This window comes from Balaenoptera ricei, chromosome 18, assembly GCF_028023285.1.
Source record: "Balaenoptera ricei isolate mBalRic1 chromosome 18, mBalRic1.hap2, whole genome shotgun sequence".
NCBI lineage: Eukaryota > Metazoa > Chordata > Mammalia > Artiodactyla > Balaenopteridae > Balaenoptera > Balaenoptera ricei.
Window position 1 is genome coordinate 11115557 of NC_082656.1, and position 24334 is coordinate 11139890.

The 24334-nt window shown below is 40.2% G+C and overlaps 1 protein-coding gene across 10 annotated transcripts in view; it reads right to left on the bottom strand.

The window, feature by feature from the left end:
- The window catches only part of LOC132352370 (uncharacterized), a 515897-nt gene that overhangs the window by 250993 nt on the left and 240570 nt on the right, over window positions 1–24334 (bottom strand). For all 10 annotated transcript variants that reach the window (XR_009498696.1, XR_009498692.1, XR_009498698.1 and 7 more), the window contains one exon: window positions 15525–15621. Coding sequence is in view for 2 of the 10 variants with exons in the window: in XM_059902824.1 (XP_059758807.1) it covers window positions 15525–15621 (97 nt within the window). In the remaining 8 variants the exon portion in view is untranslated. The remainder of the gene's footprint in view (window positions 1–15524; window positions 15622–24334) is intronic.

The window sequence follows — 24334 nt, forward strand, 5'->3', positions numbered from 1 at the left end:
GTATAAAATAAATAAGCAACAAGAATACATTGTATAGAACAGGGAATTATAGCCATTGTCTTGTAATAACTTTTAATGGAGTATAATCTGTAAAAATGCTGAATCACTATGCTGTACACCTAAAACTATTATAGTATTGTAAATCAACTCTATTTCAATTTTAAAAAAAAGATTAACACGTGGGTTGCTAGTGACTCTGTTTGGTACATAGAAAACTTTTTTTCTATGTGTGTCTACATGAAGTCAGGAGACCTGAATTCAAGTGCCTTGTACTAGTGCTAGTGAGGAAATCAGGAGATCTCTCCAGGCCTCAATTCTCTCATCTGTAAAATGCAGGCTGGACTTTTTGTAGCCCTAACTTTCTATGTACAAACTCAGCTTTTGTCTTGTTTTTCAGCTTTGTCTTCACCAACTCCTCAAAGATGCGGTTGGTGCAAAATGCAAAACCTAAAATGTCTTTCCCTAGTCCTGACTGAGCCAATATTATCCTGCTACTTCACCTGAATCTCCCATGTCACTCACTGGGGCAACGGGGACTGAGCTAGCAATGTGGGAGAAGGGATGAGGTCCTTTGGGAACAAGGACTAAGGCAGAAAGTGCTCATGCAAAATGCTCAGAGAAACCAGAACACTTACAGGGAGGGGATACCCAATCTCTGAAGGACACAAACCCAGGAGGAGCCAGAAGCAACAACTTCCAGATGTGGATCCACAAGTTCATAACAAGGAAAATACAAACAAGCTAAAGCAGGTTGGGATTAAAAGGATAAGGGCAGAAGAGGCGTAGCATGGAGGGCGTGCCCAGTTTAGTGGAGAGCGTGTGGCACGAAGAGGGCACACCACTGTTTTCTTTGCTGGAGCATCTCCTGTTCCTAAGCCTTTCTAGAAATGTGACACTCCCTCATCAAGAGGTCAATTTTCCTTCCTCTCCCCTTGAATCGGGGCAGGTTTGTGACTTACTGGTGACCAGTAGAACACGGTAGAAATGACACTGAATGATGTCTGAGACTATATCATAAACATTGATGCACCTTGCTCACTGGAGCTCTGGCAGTAGCCTGAGCCTCCAGGTAAGCTGTCCAACTGCCTTGAAATTGCTGTGCGGTGAAGAAGCCCCAACTGGCCCATGTGGGAAGACTGCGTGAAGAAGCACCGAAGCTGCATCATGAAGAGAGATTGCCCGGCCACTGCTCGGCTGCTCCTGGCCTCCTGTTACAGCTCCAACCACTGTCTGGATGCAATAGCACGAGAGCTTCCAAACCAGCAGCACCCACTTGAGTGACTCCTGAATTCGCAACTCATAAAAGTTATGAGAGATGATAAAAGGATGGTTGTTTAAGTCACTCAGTTTTGGAGTGATTTCTTATGTAGCAACGGATAACCTGTAACATCATTCTTTATTCCCCACCTCCACTCCCCAATTCTGCTTCCAATCTGAGTTCTTAAAGTTAGGTCTACAAATTCAGTTCTTTTCCTTCAATGTAAACATTTATATAAACTCAGGCATCCAGAGAAGCTGATCACAAGGTCTTAATGTTGTTTCTGCTCTCTTCATCAAGAAATAAATAACCCTAGTATGATAATTTTTTCCTCCTATTTATATGCAAATTGTTTAAGAGCTGAACTGCCCCAGTTGTTTACAATTGCTTCCATATTATCCCAAAACAATTCAAAATTCAAAACATGCAATAAAATCTGTGATTTATTGGTCTCACACTTGTTTCCTCCCAGAATCCATCTAACCAACCATATTTCTTTGAATTTCTCATTTGGAGGAGGGGATGGCTTGTCCTTTTTTTTTTAATGTCTCTTCTTTTGTTCTTATCTTGGCTATTAAACAGGATTATTTGTCAATTTGATAACTGACATCTAAAGGTATTCTTCATTCATTAAGAAAATAAAATAATAATGGCTCATCAGTCTAGGAAAAATGCTGAGGAGAAGGGATCACATTTTATAACATTAGGGTCAATGTAGGCAGTTGAGCTAAGAGTGTTTATCAAATCTCTGACTACAGAAATATGCTCTTAATAGCAAATTTTAAGATGAAGAAGTTGTTGCTTATTCTAATTGCTCTCTAGAAAGTGACTGCATGTGATTAATAAGGGAAGAAGCGGGGGTGGGTTTGCAGTGTGACTCCTCCCTATGACACTCCAGATCTCATTTTTGGTAAAGTCAACTGAAATTATAAGAAGAAAAAAAATTACACCATTTAAACCGGTCCACATTAGCTCTTTATAACTCAGATAAGCATGATCATTTAATGCAGTATTTTCAGCGTCAAAAAATCCCCACCTTCCAAAAATGTTCATTTACCCTTGAAATTGTTTTTGCTGTCACCACATGACGAATTCTGAAGCAAGGCTTGAATATACTGTTGAGTCAGTGTTGATTTAAACATAGATTGACCTCCCACATAGCCACTGTCTCTGAGTTGTTGCCAGAACTGAAAGAAACTTGAGGGAAGTGGTCAAAATTCCCCTCAAAGAACTAATCTTCTCTCTGCCCAAATTGCCCTAATGTGGAAAAACTCAGTCCCTCCTCCACAGAATGTGAAATAATTTGGTTTACAATGACACATCAAAGGTATTGCTAAGGGAACATTTTCTAATTTTTAGAACTCTTTTTACTTCTATCAAATGCATCTTTCTACAATAAGGAAAGGCCTAAGTTATGTCTTACTCTGCTTGGGATCTTCTCCCTTGGCCTCAGCATTTGGGGCTGGAGATACTATTTGTGGAATGAGGCTGAGGAAATGAGCCAAAATGAATTTCAGGCTTGCTAGAGCTTACAATCTTAATGCAAATTCAACAATTAGCAATGCCTCAGCTGTGAAAGCTGGAAAAAATTCCACATATCAGATGGTGAGAGAGGCTGGTGGGGAGAAGCACTTCCATTTTACTGTTGTCATCCTGTAATCTCCTAATTCAACTCATAACCTTGAAAGCAGACCTGGGCCCTGTGGGTTATCAGCTCACTCAGATAGTTCCAGAAAGGTAACAACCTTACTAATCCAAACTAGAACGGTAAATTTGTAAAAAGGCTAAGTAGGGAAAGAATTTTAAAAAGTAAGAAACACTGTATCATCAGCTTCAAAAAACCCCTAGGTTAATGGGTATCACTGAAGGCTAAGAGGATCCAACTACATGATGATTCTTAAAAGAATAAACAGCTCTAACGTATCCTTGTCAACCTGAACCATTTAGCAAGTGTCGTTCTGTAATAAGGCATTTTTTGTTCGTTTGTTTGTTTCTTGAGATGTTTGAGGCAGGCAGAAAAAAACACACACACATTACACACTCTGGGGTCATTTAGAAACCCAAGAACATTGGGTTTCCTTGCCGTCATTTCCCCACATCAGTCTTTTTCTAAAGAGAAGAAGAAATTGTGGACGTGCATGTGAATGCCAAGCCAAGCTGTGAACGTGCATGCGAATGTTTCCACCAGTCCCACTGGAAAGGATACAATGATACAGCCAGGTGAAGGAAAAGACCTGAAATTCTAAGGACTTCACACCCTAAACACACAATTATTCATTCCTTGTGGGGTTTCCCCCCAACTCTTTTCTTCCTATTTCCATTGCCAATCATTATTGATGATGCAAACTTTGTGACCATGCCCAAAGCTAAGAACCGCATTCCACTGCAACCTGTTAATCAATTACACAGCAACCACCCTGGGAATAAATCTTGCTATTTCCCTCAAATATTTCCCTTCATGAATTTTCCTAACTCCTATCCATCAACATATGCCCAGCTCCTATTAAACTCTGTTCTTCTGAATGTAAATCAAGCAAGGTCAATATTTTTTAATAAAAATGCCCCCCAATTTTTCTCTATCAAACATCTATTCAGCATGTATCTTAGCTTGGATTCCCTCCAAAGCAAAGACGGGGAAAAATTTTGAGTACAAGTAGTTGATCTGGGAAATGATCCCAGGAAGCAAGAGTGTAGCTCAGGGGATGCAAGCCAAGGAAGGGAGGAAAACAAATGAAGGGTGTACCAGTAAATGAGTTACCACCGTGGGCAGCTATGCCTCAGTCCTGCTGGAACCTTCTGAAATACTGCATCTCACATCCCAGAATTGTCCCACCAAGGACCATTTAGCCATCAACTCATATCCCTCATTGTTTGAAGGTTACTCTGAGACTTTCCTCAACTCTCCAGAGCTTCTGGCCTGCACGGTGCATAGGCAGGACACACTCCGGTGGTCAGAGAACATCCTCTGGCAGAAAGAGCCAGATGCTTGAGGGAGAAAGTCCTCAATGTGGTCAAGAGCCATCCACCAAAGATGCAGGTGACCTTCAAGAGGGTGAGAGATGTTGATGGGGCTCCAACTATGGTGCCCGCTGCAGCAGGTGCCTGAATTCCACCAAATGCTCAGCTATGCACACAGTAGGGAGTTGTGTTTCCCAAATGAATATTCAAATATTCTCTCCCTTTTATGCTCTAATTGAATTATGACCCTTATTTGTATCCTTTCCCAGATACAACCTTTAACCCAGTCATTCATTTACACATATTTTCATCTGTACATATAGCCTCCTATCTCCACCCTGCAAACACTTGTTTTGAACCCAATTATCTCAGTGCTCTTCTCTCTCTTATGCACTGTCAAGGCAATTTACTTCAAATGAGCAAATAGCTCCAGCTCATGGCCCTTGCTTTTGAATCTTGAAAAAGAAACTAGGATATCTTTCTCAACCAGAGGGATATATCTACGGGTGTTTTTCAGGAGTTTAAAAAATGTTTATTTCAGATTCACATTATTTTCTATATCTTCTATTTACATAAGTAAAAATGAAATGTGTCCCTTTGTATATTAGCCTCTTATCAGCAAATCTGAGGGCAAGAAATTTTATCACAGCAAATTCTGTTGGTTTTATATTTAAAACACAATGGCACTCTGTGAAAGAGCTTATAGTAAAGGCCATACAGAATTAGAGAAAAAATTAAGCATTCCCCCAAAATGTGAACTATTATCTTAAAACTCATTTTATCTTCCACATTAGATATTATCTATTGAATTTTCTTTTTTCTACCACATCATCCTCTTCTTATAACCCAGGATGGTTTACTAACCCCAGTTTTTGGCAACATACCACTGCATTGATCCCCAAAAGATTTTTCCATGGTGACTTTTTCAATGTGACTATCATTACCAAGAATTTTGAGGTGTAGACATGTGTGTTAGGGATTTGGAGACATCATTTCTCACTTTCTGTCATGCCCAAAGTACCACATATTCTTAAAGGTAGGAGAAATAGCCTTAAGGCTTCTGATGGGAGCATACTGTAGTGTCTCCTATCTGATTCATGTTTGTAATGAACCTGCTTTTGGATTGCTGGCAATAAAAGGCACATAATCCTTAAGTAGGTCTCTCAGAGAAGCTCTACTAATTTATGTGGCAGGACTCAATCTCATGTAAAGGTTTAATGAGAGCCTCATGAAGTATAAGTGTGCCTGGCGTCTGTTACAGAAGGTAGCTCAGGAAAAGCAGAGGAAAACCTTAGGTGAAGAACCTATATCCAGACTTTTTTAACTGACAAGGATGTCCCTAATAGAGAAAGAGGGAGAAGAGCAACAAGAACAAAAAAGACTAGTGCAGCAAATACTGATCCATTATATACTTCCTGGTTATTGTAATAGCCTCTGAATGTTCCCCAAAAGGAAAGCACGACGTGGATAATTTATGTGCCTATTGAAGGTAATCTTCCAAGCATGAATGGCTGAAGGATTATAATTTCTTTCCCCCAATCATCATAGGTCTCCCAGAGGTCATACGAATAACCAGCATCCTTTCATCCTAAACAGTACCAAGCCAAGGTTGAGATACGAGCCTATTAAAAGCCGGTTTAAAAAAGAATTTTATTTTGCCCATGATCTCATTCATTAATTGCTGACTGCCTTTTAAAACCTTCTGTGGAAGACAAAGAGACCTTCAAATCCTTTCTCTGAGAATTAAAGCTTTCATTTAAGGATTCCAGATGGGCTGTATTTTAAGTATTAAAGTTCAAATACTTTAACCACCAACAGATGTAAGGAATTTTACCCAGTTATGTTGCACAATTGCCACCCAGTAGTTCTTCAATCCTGGCCAAATTGAGCATCAATTTAAACTAGATTTAATCGTGGGACCCTTGACAATCACAACGCAAGATATTAGGGAGTTTAGGAAATGGGTCTATTAAATGACAATTAAAGCTGTCAGCCTTCCAGAGCTTATTTTCAGTTCATTTGATCCCTAGTAGACAGTGGCATTTGACTGCTGTAAACAAAGAGGTCTGCTTGAAAGTTAAGCTGAGATGGGGGGGCTGGTTGTTAGAGCCCTGGTGATGGTGTGTGTTCAACTTTCAGGCTAACTCCAGCTGTTCCTCAGAAAAAGTGACTTCAAAATCACTTCCTATGCAACTATTTAAGTCCTCCTGAAAGTCCTAAGAGAGCCTGAGGAGTGACTGGCTTTTCCTTTTTGTGTAAAGTCTCATGGAAATTCTTCAGGGTCAGGTGCTCCCAATCTGGCACATATTAAATAGTGCTTTTCACATAGAATGTGCCTGAAATTGACTACTGAAAGTCTTAGATTATCCACACCCTTTGATATAGTATTTTTACTTTCAGGGATTTATCCTAAAGAAACAGATATCTGCACAAAGATTTATGAACAAGCGTGCTTGCTGCAGAATGATACGTGAGTAAAACATAAAGCAAGTTTGGTTTTTGCTGTTCTTCCCACCCCATTCTCCTTAACCCTCCTCATACGCCAGACCACCTTTTTCTACCTTGAAAACCTCTTCAGTGCCACTTCCTCCCAGGCATTTGCTTAAAGAGCTGTGACCTCCACCAGCCAAAAGTTTCCAAGACCTGGGTCTTTCTCCATCAAAACCCACCTATACATCTCCCATGCCCTTAGGCCCCTGTCCTCGGCAGCCTGCCAGGCTAGAAAATCAGATACATTTTTCCTTCTGAGGTGTTAATGGATTAATATTACCCTCTACTATGCAGTACTTTATATTTTAAAATGAGATCCTCCAGAAGACAATGCTATCAACTCAAAATGGGATTATAATGGGAATTTCAGAATCCAAATAAACCCAGTAGTTAGTATGATTTAAAATTCTGTTTCAAATATATTTTCAGCACATGTACATGTGTATGTGTCTTAGTTTATCCATTTTGTTTTATTATGAAAAGATATTCATGATTATAGAAAGTGTGGGAAACAAGAAAAAGTAAAAGGAAGACGAAATTCATCCATATTCCCTACCATGCTGAAATGACATTTTTAACATTCTATTGCGTTTCTTCCCAATCATAGTAATATGCACTAATTTATTTTCTGGAGTCATGATAATTGTGTGTGTACAATTTTTGCATTCTTTTTTCACTTTGCTATTTATTTGAAAAATGTCAAAATAGCTTTCCCAAAAAGGCCGTCAATGGAGCCGTACTTTATAGTAGTTCACCCTTTTCTTCACTTATTATTTTTCCTGCTAAGAATACTTTAAAAACTTGGTTAGTCTTCCTGGGTTTCTTATTTACTACAACCTCTACATTAAATTGGAAGCCTTTACCATATCTAGCTGGTAAGTAAATTTCCCAAGATGAAAGCACTCAAATTCAGTTCTGGAACAGGGAAAGGACTGGTATGTATTAAAACAAAGTGAATGCAGCCTTGGCAGGAAGTCAAGGTCACATTCTGCAGTCAGTCGGGGTGAGAGGCTCCACGGCCACAGCTCCCCTCCTGTGGCTGTTCAGGGCAGTGGGCAGCTGCCCTCACAAGACCCGGCCTCTGCTCGCCAGCTGCTGTAAGGCATTTTTGGAAGTACCTATGGTAACATCCAAGAGGGACAAACACTGTACTCACATGCCCTGAGGAAAGCTCATTCCTACCACCAAAAAATACCCTCTTCTACTCCCTCCCCCCGCTCTCCTCACTCCACTCAGCCACACATACTTCCTAGGCTCACAGACAGAATGTGTAGGGAGACTTGGGGACTCATGGTCGTTTATGATCTGGGTAGCACATTCACATCACTACTTGGGCTATTTTTGTCTAGTGCTGCCACTCACCAAGTGGCAAATGCTATATAATCCTACTTGGTAAACGACAATCACTCTTATTACAGCTTCAGATTAAATAGGAAAACTACAGCCAAATTTCTTTAAGGAAATAAGGTGGGGAGATCTAGCATTGTTAGAGTCAGACCAATTAGTCATACTTTTTGAATAACGTTCAAAGAGGACATTAAAAGGAGGAAGTGATGAGAACGGGTGGGGAGAATTATGTAGACCACAGTTGGTTTGAGTATTTCATTTGTAAATAGCATGTCATTTACTAATGCAGTTGAATTACACTTAAATGTTGGTTTATATTCAATTTAAACATGTTATAAAGAGCTTTTAGCTCTTTTTGAGCAAGCAAGACAGCCCTGTCTATTAATAAACTTAGGTGGAGTATCAGATTTCCAGGAACTAACAATATGATGATCTACCCAGAGACTTGGAAGGAACTAAATTCACAATGTCTGATGATTGGCATGTTTGCTGTCTTTGACATGGGATACTGAGCACATGGCATGGTGGAACACTAGGGGAAAAGGGCTCCTTTTCTCCACCAGCAACTGCTAACTTGCTTAGCAGCAAGCAGGGTGCCCTGAGCTGCCTTGTGAAAGAGAACCTGCTTCTCAAAGGGGATGCAGGGAGATGGGGGCATGAGATTCACAGGAAGTCAGAGCTTTTTTCTGAAGCCTTGGCAGTGACAGTTATGTGAATCACTGAACTGGCCACCATTATTCTTATTGATCGCCAAACCAGGTCTATTCAGCCTTCTAATAAAAACCAGATAAAGCGGGAGACCAAATCAGAATAAAAAGGAAGAGGAGCTGAAATGGTTGAGAATATGCATTATTATCCTCATAAATGACCTGACAGATATATATTAGCAGAGTAGAGTGAATGGTATATTTCTTTTTCCCATTTTCTTACATCAGAAAAAGTTCAAAATGGTATATCACAGACTACAGCATTGATATTGGTGGAACAAAGGCCAATAGTAAAAAATGACAGTGGGCTTTAGACCCTAAATCTCTTTATTCTCACTTCTATATTCTTAATTTTTCTTGGCCTATCTTTAAAATAAGATTACATGGTCCCACTAACACTTTTTTTTTAAATTAAGACTTTATTTTTTAGAGCTGTTTTATGTTCACAGCAAAATTGAGGGGAAGGTCTAGAGATTTCCCATATACCCCCTGCCCCTACACATGCACAGCCTCCCCTATTTATCAACATTCCCCACCAGAGTGGTACATTTGTTATAAGTGATGAACCTACCTTGACACATCATAATCATCCAAAGTCCACAGTTTACATTATGACTCACTCTTGCTCTTATATATTCTGTGGCTTTAGACAAATGTATAATGACATGTATCCATCATTATAGTATCAGAGTATTTTCACTGTCCTAAAAATTCTCTGTGCTCTGCCTATTCAGCCCTCTCCATCCCCCATCCCCTGGCAACCAAAGAATTTTTTATTATCTCCATAGTTTTGCCTTTTCCAGAATATTATATAGTTGGAATCATACAGTATGTAACTTTTTGATTGTCCTCTTTCACTTAATAATATGCAATTAAGGTTCCTCCATGTCTCTTCATGGCTTGATAGCTCATTTCTTTTTAGTGCTGAATAATATTCCATTGTCCGGATATACCACAGTTTATCCATTCACCTACTGAAGGACATCTTGGTTGCTTTTAAGTTTTAATAATTATGAATAAAGCTTCTATAAACAGGTTTTTGTTAGATGTTAAGTTTTCAACTCCTTAGGTAAAAGGAGAACCAATATTGGATCACACGGTAAAGTATGTTTCATTTTCTAAGAAACTGCCAGACTGCCTTCTAATGTGGCTGTACCATTTTGCATTCCCACCAGCAATAAATGAGAGTTCCTGATGCTCCACATCCTTGTCAGCTTTTGGTCTTATCAGTGTTCTGGATTTTGGCCATTCTAATGGGTGTATAGTGTTATCTCATTTTTGTTAAATTCAAATTTCCCTGATGACACATGGTGTGGAGCATCTTTTTATATCCTAATTTATCAACTACAGATAACAGGTGTCTGCTAAGGTCCTTGGCTCATTTTTTAATTGTTTGTTGCTGTTGTTGTTTTTGTTATTGTTGTTGAGTTTTAAGAGTTCTTTGTATATTTTGGATAAGATCCTTTATCAGATGTGTCTTTTGCAAGTAGTTTCTCTCAGTTTGGGCTTGTCTTCCCATTCTCTTGACACTGTCGTTCGCAAAGCAGAAATTTTTAATTTTAATGAAATCTAGCTTATCAATTATTTCTTCATGGATTGTACCTTAGTGTTGTATCTAAAAAGTCACTGCCATATTCAGGATTATTTAGGTTTTCTCCTATGTTATCTTCTAGGAGTTTATAGTTTTGGGTTTTACATTTAGGGCTCTCATATATTTGGACTTAATTTTGGGAATGGGTGTGATGTCTATGTCTAGATTCACTGTTTTGCAAGTGGATGTCCAGTTTTTCCAGCACCATTTATTGAAAAGACTATCTTTGCTCCATTGTATTACTTCTGCTCCTTTGTCAAAGGTCTCCTGACTATATTTATGTGGGTCTATTTCTCGGTTTTCTCTTCTGTTCCATTGATCGATTTGTCAGTTCTTTCTCCAATACCACAGTGTCTTGATTACTTAAGCATTATAGTAAATTTGAAGTCAGGTAGCATAAGTCCTCCAACTTTGTTCTTCTTCTTCAATATCATGTTGGCTATTCTGAGTCTTTTGCCTCTCTACATATCTTTAGAACCAGTTTGTCAGTATTCACCAAATAACTTGCTGGGATTTTGGCTGGGGTTACATTGAATCTATAGATCAAATTGAGAAGAACTGACGTCATAACAGTATTGAATCTTCCTATTCATGGTCATGGAGTATCACTGCACTTATTTAGTTCTTCTTTGATTTTATTCATCCACTAACACTTTTTGGTTGCAAAAACCCAAAGGTGTAAATAAATATGATGAGAAACAATATGTTTATATAATCTTGAAGTATCTCTCCACAGCATACTTTTTAATTTCAAAGGGCAAAATAGTCCCTTTAAAGTGGCAGACACTACCTTAAGTGATCAAAGTTAGCATCGCCGGTAGTGAGACATATCAACATTGTGATGCACTGAGAAGGACACAGTATCACTATTGTGACAGTCTTACTAAAATGCATAATCTGAATTTGATATGAGGAAAACACAGACAACCACAAATTGAGGGACTTTTTACAAAATAACTGACTAGTATCCTTCAAAAGTCAGGAAAGATAAAGACTGAGAAATTGTCCCAGATTGGAGGAGACTAAGAAATCAGGACAACTAAATGTAATGTGTGATCCTGGACTGGATCCTAGGTCAGAAAAAGGATACTAGTGGCGCAGTTGGAAAAATTTTAGTAAGGTCTGTAGATTAGTTAAGAGTATCCTATGTTACTTTCCTGGTTCCAATCATTATACTAAGATTACGTAAGATGTTAACATTTGAGGAAGCCAGGTGAAGAGTATATTGAAATTCTTTATACTGTTTTACTTTTAAGTATAGAACTCTTTCAAAGGAACAGTTAATTTTTTTAATTTAAAAAAACCTGAAAATCTAGATATTGGATATCAGTGAAATCTGTGAGCATTGATGCATTTCTGAGAAAAAGAAAATGGAGATTTCAAAGTTGCTTGCATTTACATAAGATCAGTGGATAACTTGAGCATCTTGGCATTTTAATTAAAGAGAGAATGAGATCCACAGAGGCAGAAAGACAGACAGTGAAAGACATCCCACGTTGGTATCTCTCTTCAAAGAGAACCAGGGCTTCCACTTGGAGTCGCACCAAGGAGGTGATGACTGTCCTTGTCACAGCCATGTCTGTGCTAGAGAATCAAAGGCAGGCTTTTCTCTGATTGGTTGGGTCAGGCTGCTAATGAGGCAAAGGTCATGGATTGGATCCGCTCTCAGGGCCTGTGAGTGTCACTCTGTCTCTTGACATTTCTCTGATCACAGGGAGCCAGGTGTGACAGCTCGACTGCACCAGCACGAGGCTGGCTCTACTGTGGGGAAATAATGAAAACACACACCCTCCCTAAGGTCACCTTTAAACATAATGGACATACTTGAATAGAATCCCTGTTATCTAAATATGCTTCTAAAAATATATGTACCAGGAAAGGGGTCCCTTATTAAATTCTCTTTCCCATATTAAACCTATAATTAAGAGACCTGCAAGGGTGAAGCTGATTGGCCTCTGACTCAATCTGCAGACACACAAATTCTTGTTACCTCTTTAGCAGAAGTATGTGCTAGCTTTAAAGGCATATACTCTGAGTTAATATCACTTAGGCAGCCACCAAAGTCCATAAAGAATGAGGCTGCTCACCTCGCTCCTGAGAGTTAGACATCTTTCGGTTTTCAGGTTCCAAAAATTATTGAGAAGGGGCTTCTAATAGCATGATTTTTCCTGAGTCTCCTGTGTTTATTAGGAGAGCTTTCCTGATGTACTTAGGATGCCAAACTGGAAGGTAAGCATGAAGGTGGAAAATTCTCAGTTCCAAGTATAAGTATGTTTTAGAGATAAAAGCAGCTAAGGAATTAGAATAGGTTTAAACATATGATTAAATTTTGAAATCATAAACACAGCAATTTGAAAGTAAATTTACTTGTGTGGTAAAGTTTAAAAAAAAAGTTTAAAAAAAATCATAGGGCTTCCCTGGTGGCGCAGTGGTTGGGAGTCTGCCTGCCAATGCAGGGGACACGGGTTCGAGCCCTGGTCTGGGAGGATCCCACATGCCGCGGAGCAACTAAGCCTGTGAGCCACAACTACTGAGCCTGCGCGTCTGGAGCCTGTGCTCCGCAACGGGAGAGGCCGCGACGGTGAGAGGCCCGCGCACCGCGATGAGGAGTGGCCCCCGCTCGCCGCAACTGGAGAGGGTCCTCACACAGAAACGAAGACCCAACACAGCCAAAAAGAAAGAAAGAAAGAAAGAAAGAAAGAAAGAAAGAAAGAAAGAAAGAAAGAAAGAAAGAAAGAAAGAAAGAAAGAAAGAAAGAAAGAAAGAAAGAAAGAAGAAATATAAAAAAAAAAAAAAATTCATAGTAGGCTTCAGTCTCTTCCACCTACAGTTAGAAGAATTAAAACTATACTATGTGAAAAGTTATCCCCTTGAGATTCTTTAAATGTGAGAGTTTGTAAACATAAAATGGCCTGGTAACAAGGAAGTGCATTTGAAGGGCAGTGCTTCCCCACGCCAGCCCTTTCTCCACTGAGCTATGGCTCTTCAGGTCCTCCCAGCACTTACTGGACAAGGTGAGGTTTGGAAATAAGCAAACAAACCAAAAAAAAAAAAAAAAAAAATTCTTTTAAATCCCTTTTGCTCCTCCTAATATCAGTGTACTCAATAGATGGCAGGAAAATGAGCTGTTTCACTAGGTTGAGACTTGTCCAAAGTGCCTCGTGATAACAGAAATAAAATAAAAACGAGAAACACAGTCTCCATCCAAGATTTGTGAAACCACAGTCCACCTGCACTAGGTAAAGCTGAGGACAGCTACAGAAATCAATGTTAGAAAAACCAACAACTGTGGAACGGAAGGAGTAAAATCCCTCAAGACTCTAGAACCACTGGGTTGTAAATATTCTTAAAGCCAGGCTTATAAGACAAAGATGCCAGCCCATACTATGCTAAAATGGTCATGTCATCTTTAGATGAAGCAATTCCCATTCGGCCACTCCATTGTGATCAGGCAGACCTGAATAGACATCCCTGTGTTCCTTTTTATACACTTTTACTGTCCAAAGAATAGACTAATTTTACATTTCTATTGCCTGGTTCCTTTACCAGTATACCAAACATAAGAAACAAAGAGTTCGAATTATAGTCTTCTCTGGAAATATTTATAAAAGTTTATCTCACTACACATATACATTTTGCAAGGAAAGGTGGGAGAAAAAAATTACCTACAACAAATTGGTCCATGAAATAAGATACAACACTACTGCCTCTGAGAAATGCACAGAATATGTTAAAGAAAAAAATTTTCATGACACTTAAAAAAACGGTGAGGTAGATTTTACTTACGACCTTTGCAATAGGTGTAAGAATCACTGCAGTGGGATTCTGCAGTAGGAGAGAGTGATCTGGCTCAAGTCAGAATAGAACAAGGAAAAGTAGGGATTTTACAGCCAAGGAGTGGGGTGTGTGTGGGTGAGGGTCAGTAAATGGAGAATTACTAAGAGGGTAGGATGATTATTGCTAAAGGAAGGCCAGGGTGATCAAATATTACCTGGGGGAAGGGGGTGGGGAGCGAGGAACCGAATCAGATATAAAGGATAATCAGATAGTGAGGATGGGGGATTCTGGCTAAACCAACTTAGCAGGATTCTTGCTAAAACTGGGCGATGCAAAGGCAAACACAGAAGCCCCAAAGTTGAGGCCTGGCTGGGAAAAAGATTCAGAGGAGCCTGACTAAAGTTTGGTCAAGGAGAGACACTCTGTCGATAATGGGAAGTTACCTCCTAGTGAGGACCTGGGCTCCCGGCACTGCAGGCTGAGCCACGAGGACACATGTGGAGGCCCAACTACTGTCTGAAAGACAGAAAAGTAGTGAGGAGCCTCCTTCAGGGACTGCACGAACCCCTCCAAATAACTCACTTGACCTCTTTTTTGTACATGCTTGTACTGGGAAATCATGAAGAATTTCTTTTCACAGTTTATTCAGCACATTTGCACACATTATGTCATTTAAAGTAAAGAGTATGGTTATCATTTTACAAGTGAGAAAGCTGACACTCAGAAGCCGAGGTGGAGACACGGCCCGGCCTGCAGAACTGTCCCTCCACTCCCCCCTCCCGGAGGAGAGTCTGTTTCCCATCAGCATCCTCCTAACCACAGGCACACACACCATCTGCTCAGTATTTTTGCCTTCTGTGTGTGCAGGCACCTTCCATCACCTCTCTTTTTCTCTCAAAATCCACAAAACGGACATTTGCCCAAAGGGCCCCTATCAATCTCACCAAAGTATCACCTCAAACTTAATGCAAAGCATCCACTGCTTCCTAAATGATCATCTTAATAATTATAATGGCCCTGTTGGAGATAGAAGTGATTTTACAACTTTACTTTTAAACCACGGGGACCAACCAGCTAAGAGCTCACCTACAGACACAAGTACATATATTACATTCAAGCTTTGAGAAAACTCGAGAAGCATCAGGACTCCCTGATCAATTTTTAGTCTGAGTGTAACAACTCCATAATGTTCAAAACTCAGGGAACCACTACAGTCCATCCGAGGTTGGTTAAATCTGTGGATGCAGAACCTGTGGATACAGAGGGACGGCTGTACTTCAAAATGAAAACACCTGAACAAACAGCAGCTGAGAAAGAAAATTTCTCTAAACTCCCCTTGTTTTAACAGAGCTTTCTGAGAATTCAGCCTCCAGTGGGAGGGAGACAGAAGACTTACCCTGAGCACCTCGAGAATGTGAGAATTCTGCTGCCACAAATCCCCCTCCAGGGAACTTCCAGCCAGGAAGGAGAATGACCATTATTAGCACCAGCACCTGGATGAGAAATGTGAAAATGTGTAACAAACCTTATCAGAACCTCCCACATTTTAACCACCAACACCCCCTTATTATGCGGATAGTATATAAACCTTTACCCCTGGCTGTTCAGAGAGCTTCTCCTTAGAGAATGCTGCCGCATGCATGTGTAATAACATTTTCTCCTGTTAATCTGAAGAAAATTCCAGATTGTCAATTAATTCTCAGGCCCTGACCGCTACCACTCAGATTTCAGTTAGTCGAGGAAAAGTTCTCCTGTCAGACCTCCAGCATCGCCAAGCCACAGACCTAACCCTGCTTCCCCTCACCTCCAAGATTCCTGTTATGAGAGAAAAATAAACCCCAGTTTGTTTACGCCACTATTGGTTGGGTTTTCTGCACCTTAAAGCAGAAAGGAGAGCTAGTAATTCACCCTGTTCATTCTTTTGAGTTAAGACACAAGATAACTGCTTACCCCCTGCTCCCCAGTATGATGGGAAAAGTCATAGTTCTGACTTGGGCCCCCAAAGAAGCACAAAAGAAAGTACAGCAACATCTGATCAGATCTATGTTCCAACTCCTACACATCCCTAATGCAGATCAGCTTCTCATCCTTTTTCTTTGAACAACCCATAGCAACTCTGGATTAATCTGGTAAAATGAACAAGAGATTTTTAAAACACTGCCATGGCTTTCAAAAACTCCTTTACCTATTGTTCGGAAAATGTTCAGATTCAGGGAAAAAAAAAAAAAAAACTATGTGTTTTCATAATTAAAATGACACTCTCTTCCCCAGAGTCCTCAGTTTGCTGGGGGATGTTTGAAGCGGGGATGGTAAAGGGTGGATGGAGAAATTAGAGGCAGTCCTTGAGCTGAATGTGTTCCTGGGAGAGGAGGCGGCAGAGGTGGGAGCAAGCGGAGTCATAGGAAAGTGCGCTGAAAGCAGCAGGATGAAAGGACGGGGATGGTGAGCACCGCACCCAGACCCGTATCCCCCTGGGAAGGGTTCGTGAACTCTGAAATTAAATAGGAACTTGAACTACAAAGCCAAAACCTTTAAATTAACCTGGCAGTTGGCAAGACTCTAATAGAATATTTCCACATTTTAAAAGCTCTGTGAAAACTGTTTAAATCTCAGTATCTTCATCCACAAAATAAAAGGATGGGAATAAGTGGGTCCTAAGATTCTCTCGGCTCTGAGATCTTCTAATTCTATAATTTGTCTTCACAAGAGGATTCTGGCCATAGCTTTTTAAGTTAAATCCACACCTCTTTCTTCAGCCTGAAAAAGAAAGCCCATGAGTTTGAAAAAGAAATTCTCATATTATCCCCCAATGGAATAGCTAGTGCATTCACTTCTAGCCCCAAAATTGAGCCTCGTAAATCAGCAGGTTCAGTAATTCATTCCGTAAAATTTTTAAACACCCACCATGTGTCAGACAGAGACAGGGGTTGCATTCAGGATTCAAAGAGAGATAAGATACAGCATCTGCTTTCAAGTTACTCAGTTTAGCTTAAGCCAACAATTTTTCCAAAATCTATTCCAAATATTATTGAATAAATGAATGAATAATTATTATGACTCTGTAATAATTATTCTAAGGAGAAGATTCTTCCTTCTTCTTAGTACCCTCTGAGGCTGGCAACATAAAAGAGAATATTCTTATTTCTCTGGCTGGGTGTTTGTGCCCTGGCACCCAGTAGCCCATAACGAGGGTGTGGACCCATGTTTAATGAACATCAGAGCAGGGCACCCCTACCAATTCCAAATGCTTTCTTGCACAAACATGACTAAACCATTATGAAGGGTTAAGTATTTCTTTGTTGAAGGGCTCATACAATTTTTCCAAAAGCTGACAGAGTAGGGGAGTGAGGATGATGGATGGAATCAATTACTATGCCAATGGGCACCTCACTCTCTGGAACCTCAAAAGGAAGAGGCTCTTCTTTCAAAGGCGCCCCACATGGATGATTCGTTTTCTCCTCTCACTCCACTTCTTCTTGCTGTCTTTCCCCTTTAAGTTTCATCCCCAGCTATGACCTAACGTCACCGTCCACCTTTATCCCAGGATATCCCATACCCTCTAACAAATAATTAAGTCCCAGTACTCTGGTCAACTTCTGTTTCTTGAAAATTTCACAACCTCAGGCACCCAGCGGATAGCGAAACTTTCTCCCAGACACAGTTTCTGCTGGTGTACAAAGTGAGGGTTTTCTAGCTCCACTTAGGAAATGATGAGCTCATGACCTTTGGATTTAGGTTGATGGTGAAGGGAGAGAAATAGCTTTCTCTCTGGGTTGTAGTGACTTTTATGCTAAAGTATCCAAATACAACAGCAACAGCTACCCCCTGACAAGAAATACAAGCAGGTTAACTTCCTTCCACTGGCTGTGTGTCCTTGTCCTAATAATATTACTTTAAGAGTTAGTGTTTACATTCATCCACCACACTGAGAATAAAGAGATATGCAAGCAGATACTGATAAACAGCCAGGAAAAGGAGTGACTCCATTTGATGAGAGCAAGAAAGACTTCAGAGAATGTGACCTATTTCACTTGACATCTGAAGGAAGTTCACCAGGAACAGAGGTGGTATAAGGGTGCAAAATTTGGGGTCATATTTCAGGCAAGGGGAAAATATGGGCGAGGCACAGAGGCATGAATCTGTCTGGTGTGTTAAAGACATTAATAAAAGTTAGCCATTCTAAAAGTATTTTGGGAATCTTAGACCTCTAGCTTCCTCTCCGGCTGCTGTTCTATGAAAAGACTGCTGAAGGCCCACAGAACTTCTGAGAACTAACAATGGGAGACTCTGAGATGGTCCCCAGCTAACTTTATAAACATCCTCCCAGTGTTAAATGAAGCTGTCTGGAGGATAATAGAGGCAGAGTCAGAAAGGGAAGAACAAAGCCATTTGCAACAGTATTTGTACATTCTACGTCCCAAATAAAAAACAAGCCCCAATTCTATCTGTCATTCCATGGCTTCTTAAAGTGAGTAATTCAGTCTGATCCTTATTTTCCCCAAACCACATTTAAGCCAAAAAAAAAAAAAAAGTTATCACGGGGCTACTCCATAGGAAGCATGAGATCCTGCAAGGATAAAGTAATTACTAAGGTCAAGGAGTCTACAGTACAGCAGGACAGCAGGATGGGAGAGATCACTGAACTAGAAGAAAGACTGATAAGTGCCATAAGAAAGGTATAATCTAAGAAATGAGAGATGATGTCTAAATAGAGGCATCAGTGAAGGCTTCCTGAGGGAAACAGTAAGCAAGGTCATGAAGGCTGGGTAGGAGTCTGGCAGGTAAAAATGTAGAAAGAAGGCAGTTCAAGCAGAAGGAGTGGCATGAGGTGGGAAAACCATAGACATGTATAGAGTGTCCAATAAAACTTTTGGAGATGATGGAAATGTTCCATGTCTACACTGTCCAGTATAGTAGCTGCAAGCTACATGGAGCTACTGAGCACTTTAAATTAGCTAGTGCAGCTGAAGAACTGAACTTTTTATTTTATATAATTTTAATTAATTTAAATTTAACTAGCTACTGTGGAAATAAACAAAGACCAACCAAATGAAAACAGGCTAAGGCTCTTTACTCAGAGTTTGCTCTAACAAGGGAGTCAGTCACTGTCAATTTGCACTCAGCATTTTGCAGAGACTCAAAGGCAGGTAGAGGAGCAGGAAAGCTTTATAGTGGAAAAAAAGGGAAGGCTTCAGGTGTGCCCTGACTGGAGCCCGTTGGCATGAGGAAGGTGTAACTATTTAGCATTGGGGCAACCTATGAGGTTGGTTAGGGGTACATCGTTGGCTTTCTCTGATTGGTCCTAAGTTGGAAATAAGGACAAAAATTAGAGAAACTGTCAGTTATGAGTCAAATCCTGGCTTTGGGGGACTGTTGTTGCAGGGGTTATTGTTTCACTTCCTGGAGTGTTGCTAGGGATAGCATTCTGACTTCCTATAAGTGTGACATATAGATAGCAGGCTGGTTACTGTAGATCATGGGTTGGTGTTCTGGGCTGTCTGCTGCAGACTGTGCGTCAGAGTTCTATTTTCATATGAGGTCTCTCATCTGTATATTGATTCGTTCTCTCACCACTAATGGCTAGTGGCTACAGCATTGGACAGTGCAGTCCTGTAGCAACAAGAAATCCACTTTGGTGGAATACAGGATGTGTTTCCAGAAACAGTAGGAAACAAGGCTGAGAAGAGAGATAAGACCAGAATGTGGAAACCAGGGTGCCAGTCTAAAGAATTTGTATTTGTTTTGATATAGAGATAAAGTATCATAGAAAAATTGAGGGCAGGAAGCTACATGATCACAGCTTTGCTTTATAAGGATTAATCTAATTTTAATATGTAAAAGGGAGCTGAGAAAGAAGTTACTGGAAACAGGTCAACATATTATAATAGTCCAAACAATAGGAGGTGAGCCTGCAGGATGCTGGGAACGTGGATGGAAGGAAGTGAGCAGGGGCAAAGATAATTTGGATGTACTACATGGAGTTCTTGAAATCTGATTGGATATGAGGAATTAAAAGAGGCCTGCCAATGACTTTTGAGCCCAGAGTTGGTGGAAGATTATAGATCTTTTAAGGACTAAGAGAGTTAGGAAATAGCAAGGTTGGAGACTAGGGCAAAGAGGGGGAAAATGATGAGTTTGGGTTTCAGACTATCAGCCTCAACATATTGAAAACAAAAAGTAGGGAAAACAAATCGGAAGAAACCAAAAGAAAATATGCCTTCAAACAAGAGAAAGAACCAAAAAAAAAAATGAATAAATAGATACGCCAATCAGAAATTCCATTATTTTATTCAATAAACAATTATGTATTCTATGTCAATCCACAGGTTATGCTTGAGGCACAGTTTTCAGATGGTCTCAGTTAAAAGAGTTCTGTTCAACATTAGCAGTAATATCAGGGGTCTTTTTTGTTTTTAGAAAAAAGACCTGATTTGGGTCTCTGTTCTGCCTGAGCTTTATTAGTTAATTAAAATAAACAAATCTAAACAAGCATTCTTAGTAACATGCTGTTATTAATTAAAACAATCTGTATAAGAAGAGGACCCCCCCCCCACTCTTTTCAAGAGATTGTAATCAAGGAAATATTGGCTTCACAGGAGAGACTGAGTGCTCATCAAGGCTTTGGGGTCAACTAGCATCTCCTCTTCCTGGTTAATCAGTCTGACTTGGTTCACAGAAACTTTCTTTTCTCATCTCATTGTATTATTTTTCCTTGGTGCTTTTGTGTCAAAGGATATTCAAATTCAAATGCACCAGCTTCCTGAACAGGTGACACCTAAGGAAGCAGGACCCTTCCTGCTACCCACTCCCCCATAGCTGTCATCCTTCCAACATCTCACGTGGAAACTGATCAGTGAGGGGTCAGCTAGTTCAAAGACAAGTGACAAGATTGACAAAGATGCCTCCTCCCAAGTGGCCACCACTGTGTGAGACCTCAGAAGCCAGAGACTCTTGTTTGGTTCAATGCCACCTATGAGGTCCCTCATACAAAGGGGACCCTCAAACCACTTTTGCTGAATGAATCACTAAAACAAAAAAGGGAAAAAAAGGCTGGAAAACAAGGTGAAAAACCTGACATATGCTACATCCTTGAGGATCATTACATCACTCATTCATCATTCATTACTCATCATTTAAGCATTTGCTGAGTGCAAACTACAGGTCAGATAGTATACTAGCTGGGTGCCTGAAAAACAGAGATAAATACTATACAGGCCCTGTCATCCAAAAATACATTAAATTAAAATCTTTCTTACCTATGTTTTCGTGTAAAGTTGACAACATATCATGCTTAATTCCTATGCTGTTTAATGCACAGCACTGCACTTATACTCAAAAATCTTTAATGGAAAAAAACAGTGTTGAAGGATATCACTGTCATTTCCCAGGAATGTCAGGCCCATTCTGTTTGTCAGCCCTCTCACTTCAGTGGTTTTTAACAAGAAGATTTGATTGAAAAGGTAAAAACACAACTCAGCTCTTTTATACACAGAAAGTAAAGGCACTGGTTTAAAGAACATGTCTTCTAGTCTCATATCAAAATCCAAACAAGCTAAAAATCAAATATAAGTCCTTTATCTCAATAGTTCTCCCCTAAAAGTAAATCTTTAGAGACCAGATTATATAAGTTCACTAACATGAAACTTTCCAGTGTAATTTCTTCTAACTTCATCTTATCTTAAACCAAGATCTTCAAAATCAAATCAAAACAAAACAAAAAACTGGACATTTAATCAATTGGTATCAAAAATATATACTTTAAGGAAAGTAATAAAGATACATGGATGAAAACAAATGCAAAATAATAAAATTGGGGTCATTTATCTTCAGTTGCCTTTTCTTTCCACATTCTGAATATTTCACAGATAGCAAAGCATTCATAAACAGGATTTGGTTTGAATCTGTCACATTTTTAGAGCAATTTCAGTTATCACTCGTGTAATATATGCTAATCTGGAGTTGAATATGGCGTCAGGTGTTATAAATTCTTGTTCCCAGCCTGAAGGAAAGTATTAATGAACTGCAGTTCTGATTCCCAAAGCCAAAGTAAACTATCTCACTGCTGTACTGATCTAGAAACCAGTAGTTCTATTTGAGCATTTTCAAAACTCCAAAGGAGTCTCTAAAAATGGGTATCATTATGAAGGCAGTGACCCAGTGCCATCCTCAGTGGTAAACTTCTCTCCCTGGGATTTTCGCCAACCTGGCAAAAAGATCAACACAACATTCAGACAGATTTATTTCCAACAGACAAATAACTCATGTATGGGAAAGTCACTTAATGCTATACTGAGCTCTCAGACTCCTCCTCATCACTCTGCTCCCTCAGATTGCATTTCTTGGAAGCAGAACAGGCCTTAAGGGAAGTCTCCGAAGCCCTTGGATGCTCCTTCTGCGCCCTGCTCTACCCTTCACAGTGCTCTGCTTCCACTCCCTTGCAATCCCATCATATGAATAAATGCTTATCTAGCCTCCTAAGGAATGAGGTCAGCACTTTCAGGAAGTGGCATGCCTGACGAGGCCAAGAGAAGTGGACGTTGGGTTCCTTCTCATTTCAAAGAGACTAACTTTCTGAAGGTTTCTGGCAAGTGAAACAACACAAATTAGGCTAATGTAGTCAGAAAGGAGATTTAATCAAAACACACCACGTAGCTCACAGAATCAGGAAGATCATAAAACCAGCCTGGAGGATATACACATGGAAAAGATGCCCTCTTGCATAGGAATGAACCATCATGAAAACAGCAACAAAGGGATTGGAGAAACAGCCCACCACTCCCACCCCCTTAGACTAAGACTGGCCAGCTAACGTGGACCCTGATTCCTTTTGGCTGCATTCACTGTGACCCCAAGCCAGGGTGGCTCTGATATCCATACCAATCCCAGAAGAGAAGTACAGCAACAGTATATATGTCCAAGATAAGGCCCATGAGGGTTGTTCTACGGATCTAAAATGGAAACTGACATACTGACCAGGCTCAGAATTGAAGTTGTTCAAGGCACAAGGAAGTCCGAAGCAGAATTAACAAAGGCTGATAATTCATAAACTTGAAGCAAGGGAACCCAGCTCTGTCCTTATTCTTGATTCAGCAGGGGTTCAGGGGTATAAGTTTTATGCAGTAAAAAGAGCAAATACTGAGAGCATGTCTGATTGGCAAGCGTTCTGTTGAGGTGGGATTTTGGGAATTGGGGAGATTTTCTAACTGCTCTTCAGGTACATGTAACAGTCCCTGGTTGGCTGCAAGGGGGCAAAGTTTCAATTTAGAGGACATTTCCATAGAGAAAGGATTGTTCAATGTCAGAGGCAGAGGGTTTTCTGTTCTGACCATTTTGTGGAACAAGAGTGGGTAGAGGAAGTCGAGGGGTGCTTTTTACAGCAATGGCCCTTGTGGCAAGCTGAATCCCAGGACAGGCATTTTTCTCAAAGTCTAGGAGAAAAACTGGGTCAGGAACCAAGGGAGGCCCCGTGTGGCACAGATACAAACTAGAGAAAGCAGGTGCAGGGTAGAAGTGACAATTGTTTTCCAGCAGCTTTCTGCCATCTCAGCTGAGTTTTACTAGTCCAGCCTCAGAAAGAGCAGCTATCCACAGGGGAGTCTGGGTTTTCAGATATCCTGAATGCAATTATTTCCATCACTGGGATTATGGGCTTCTGGTCATCAGAACTGCAGATTGCCTTTGCACTGTGTTTTCCTCTATAGAATCAGACTTTAAGAACTCCTTGACACGAAAATAAGGATGCTACACAAAACATGTACTATGGACTAAATGTGTGTGTCCCTGCCCAAATTCATATGTTGGAACCCTAACGCCCAATGGGATGGTATTAAAAGGTGGGGCTTCGGGAGGTAATTAGGATTAAATGAGGTCATGTGGGTGAAACCCTCATGAATGGGATTAATGCTCTTAAAAGAGTCATGAGAGAGATTGCTTCCTCTCTCTGCTTTCTGTGACATGAGGACACAGCTAGAAGTCTGCAACCCAGAAGAGGGCTCTGACCAGACCTCGACCATGCTGGCACCCTTATCTTGGACTTCCAGGCTCCAGAACTGTGAGAAATAGCTTTCTATTGTTTAAAAACCACCCAGTCTATGTTACTTCTGTTACAGCAGCCATAACAATGTCATGAATATAACAACATGTTTAGACTAACACATCAGTAAGGCTACCATTAAAAGGATTAAAGACATTGGGCAGCCCCTGAAC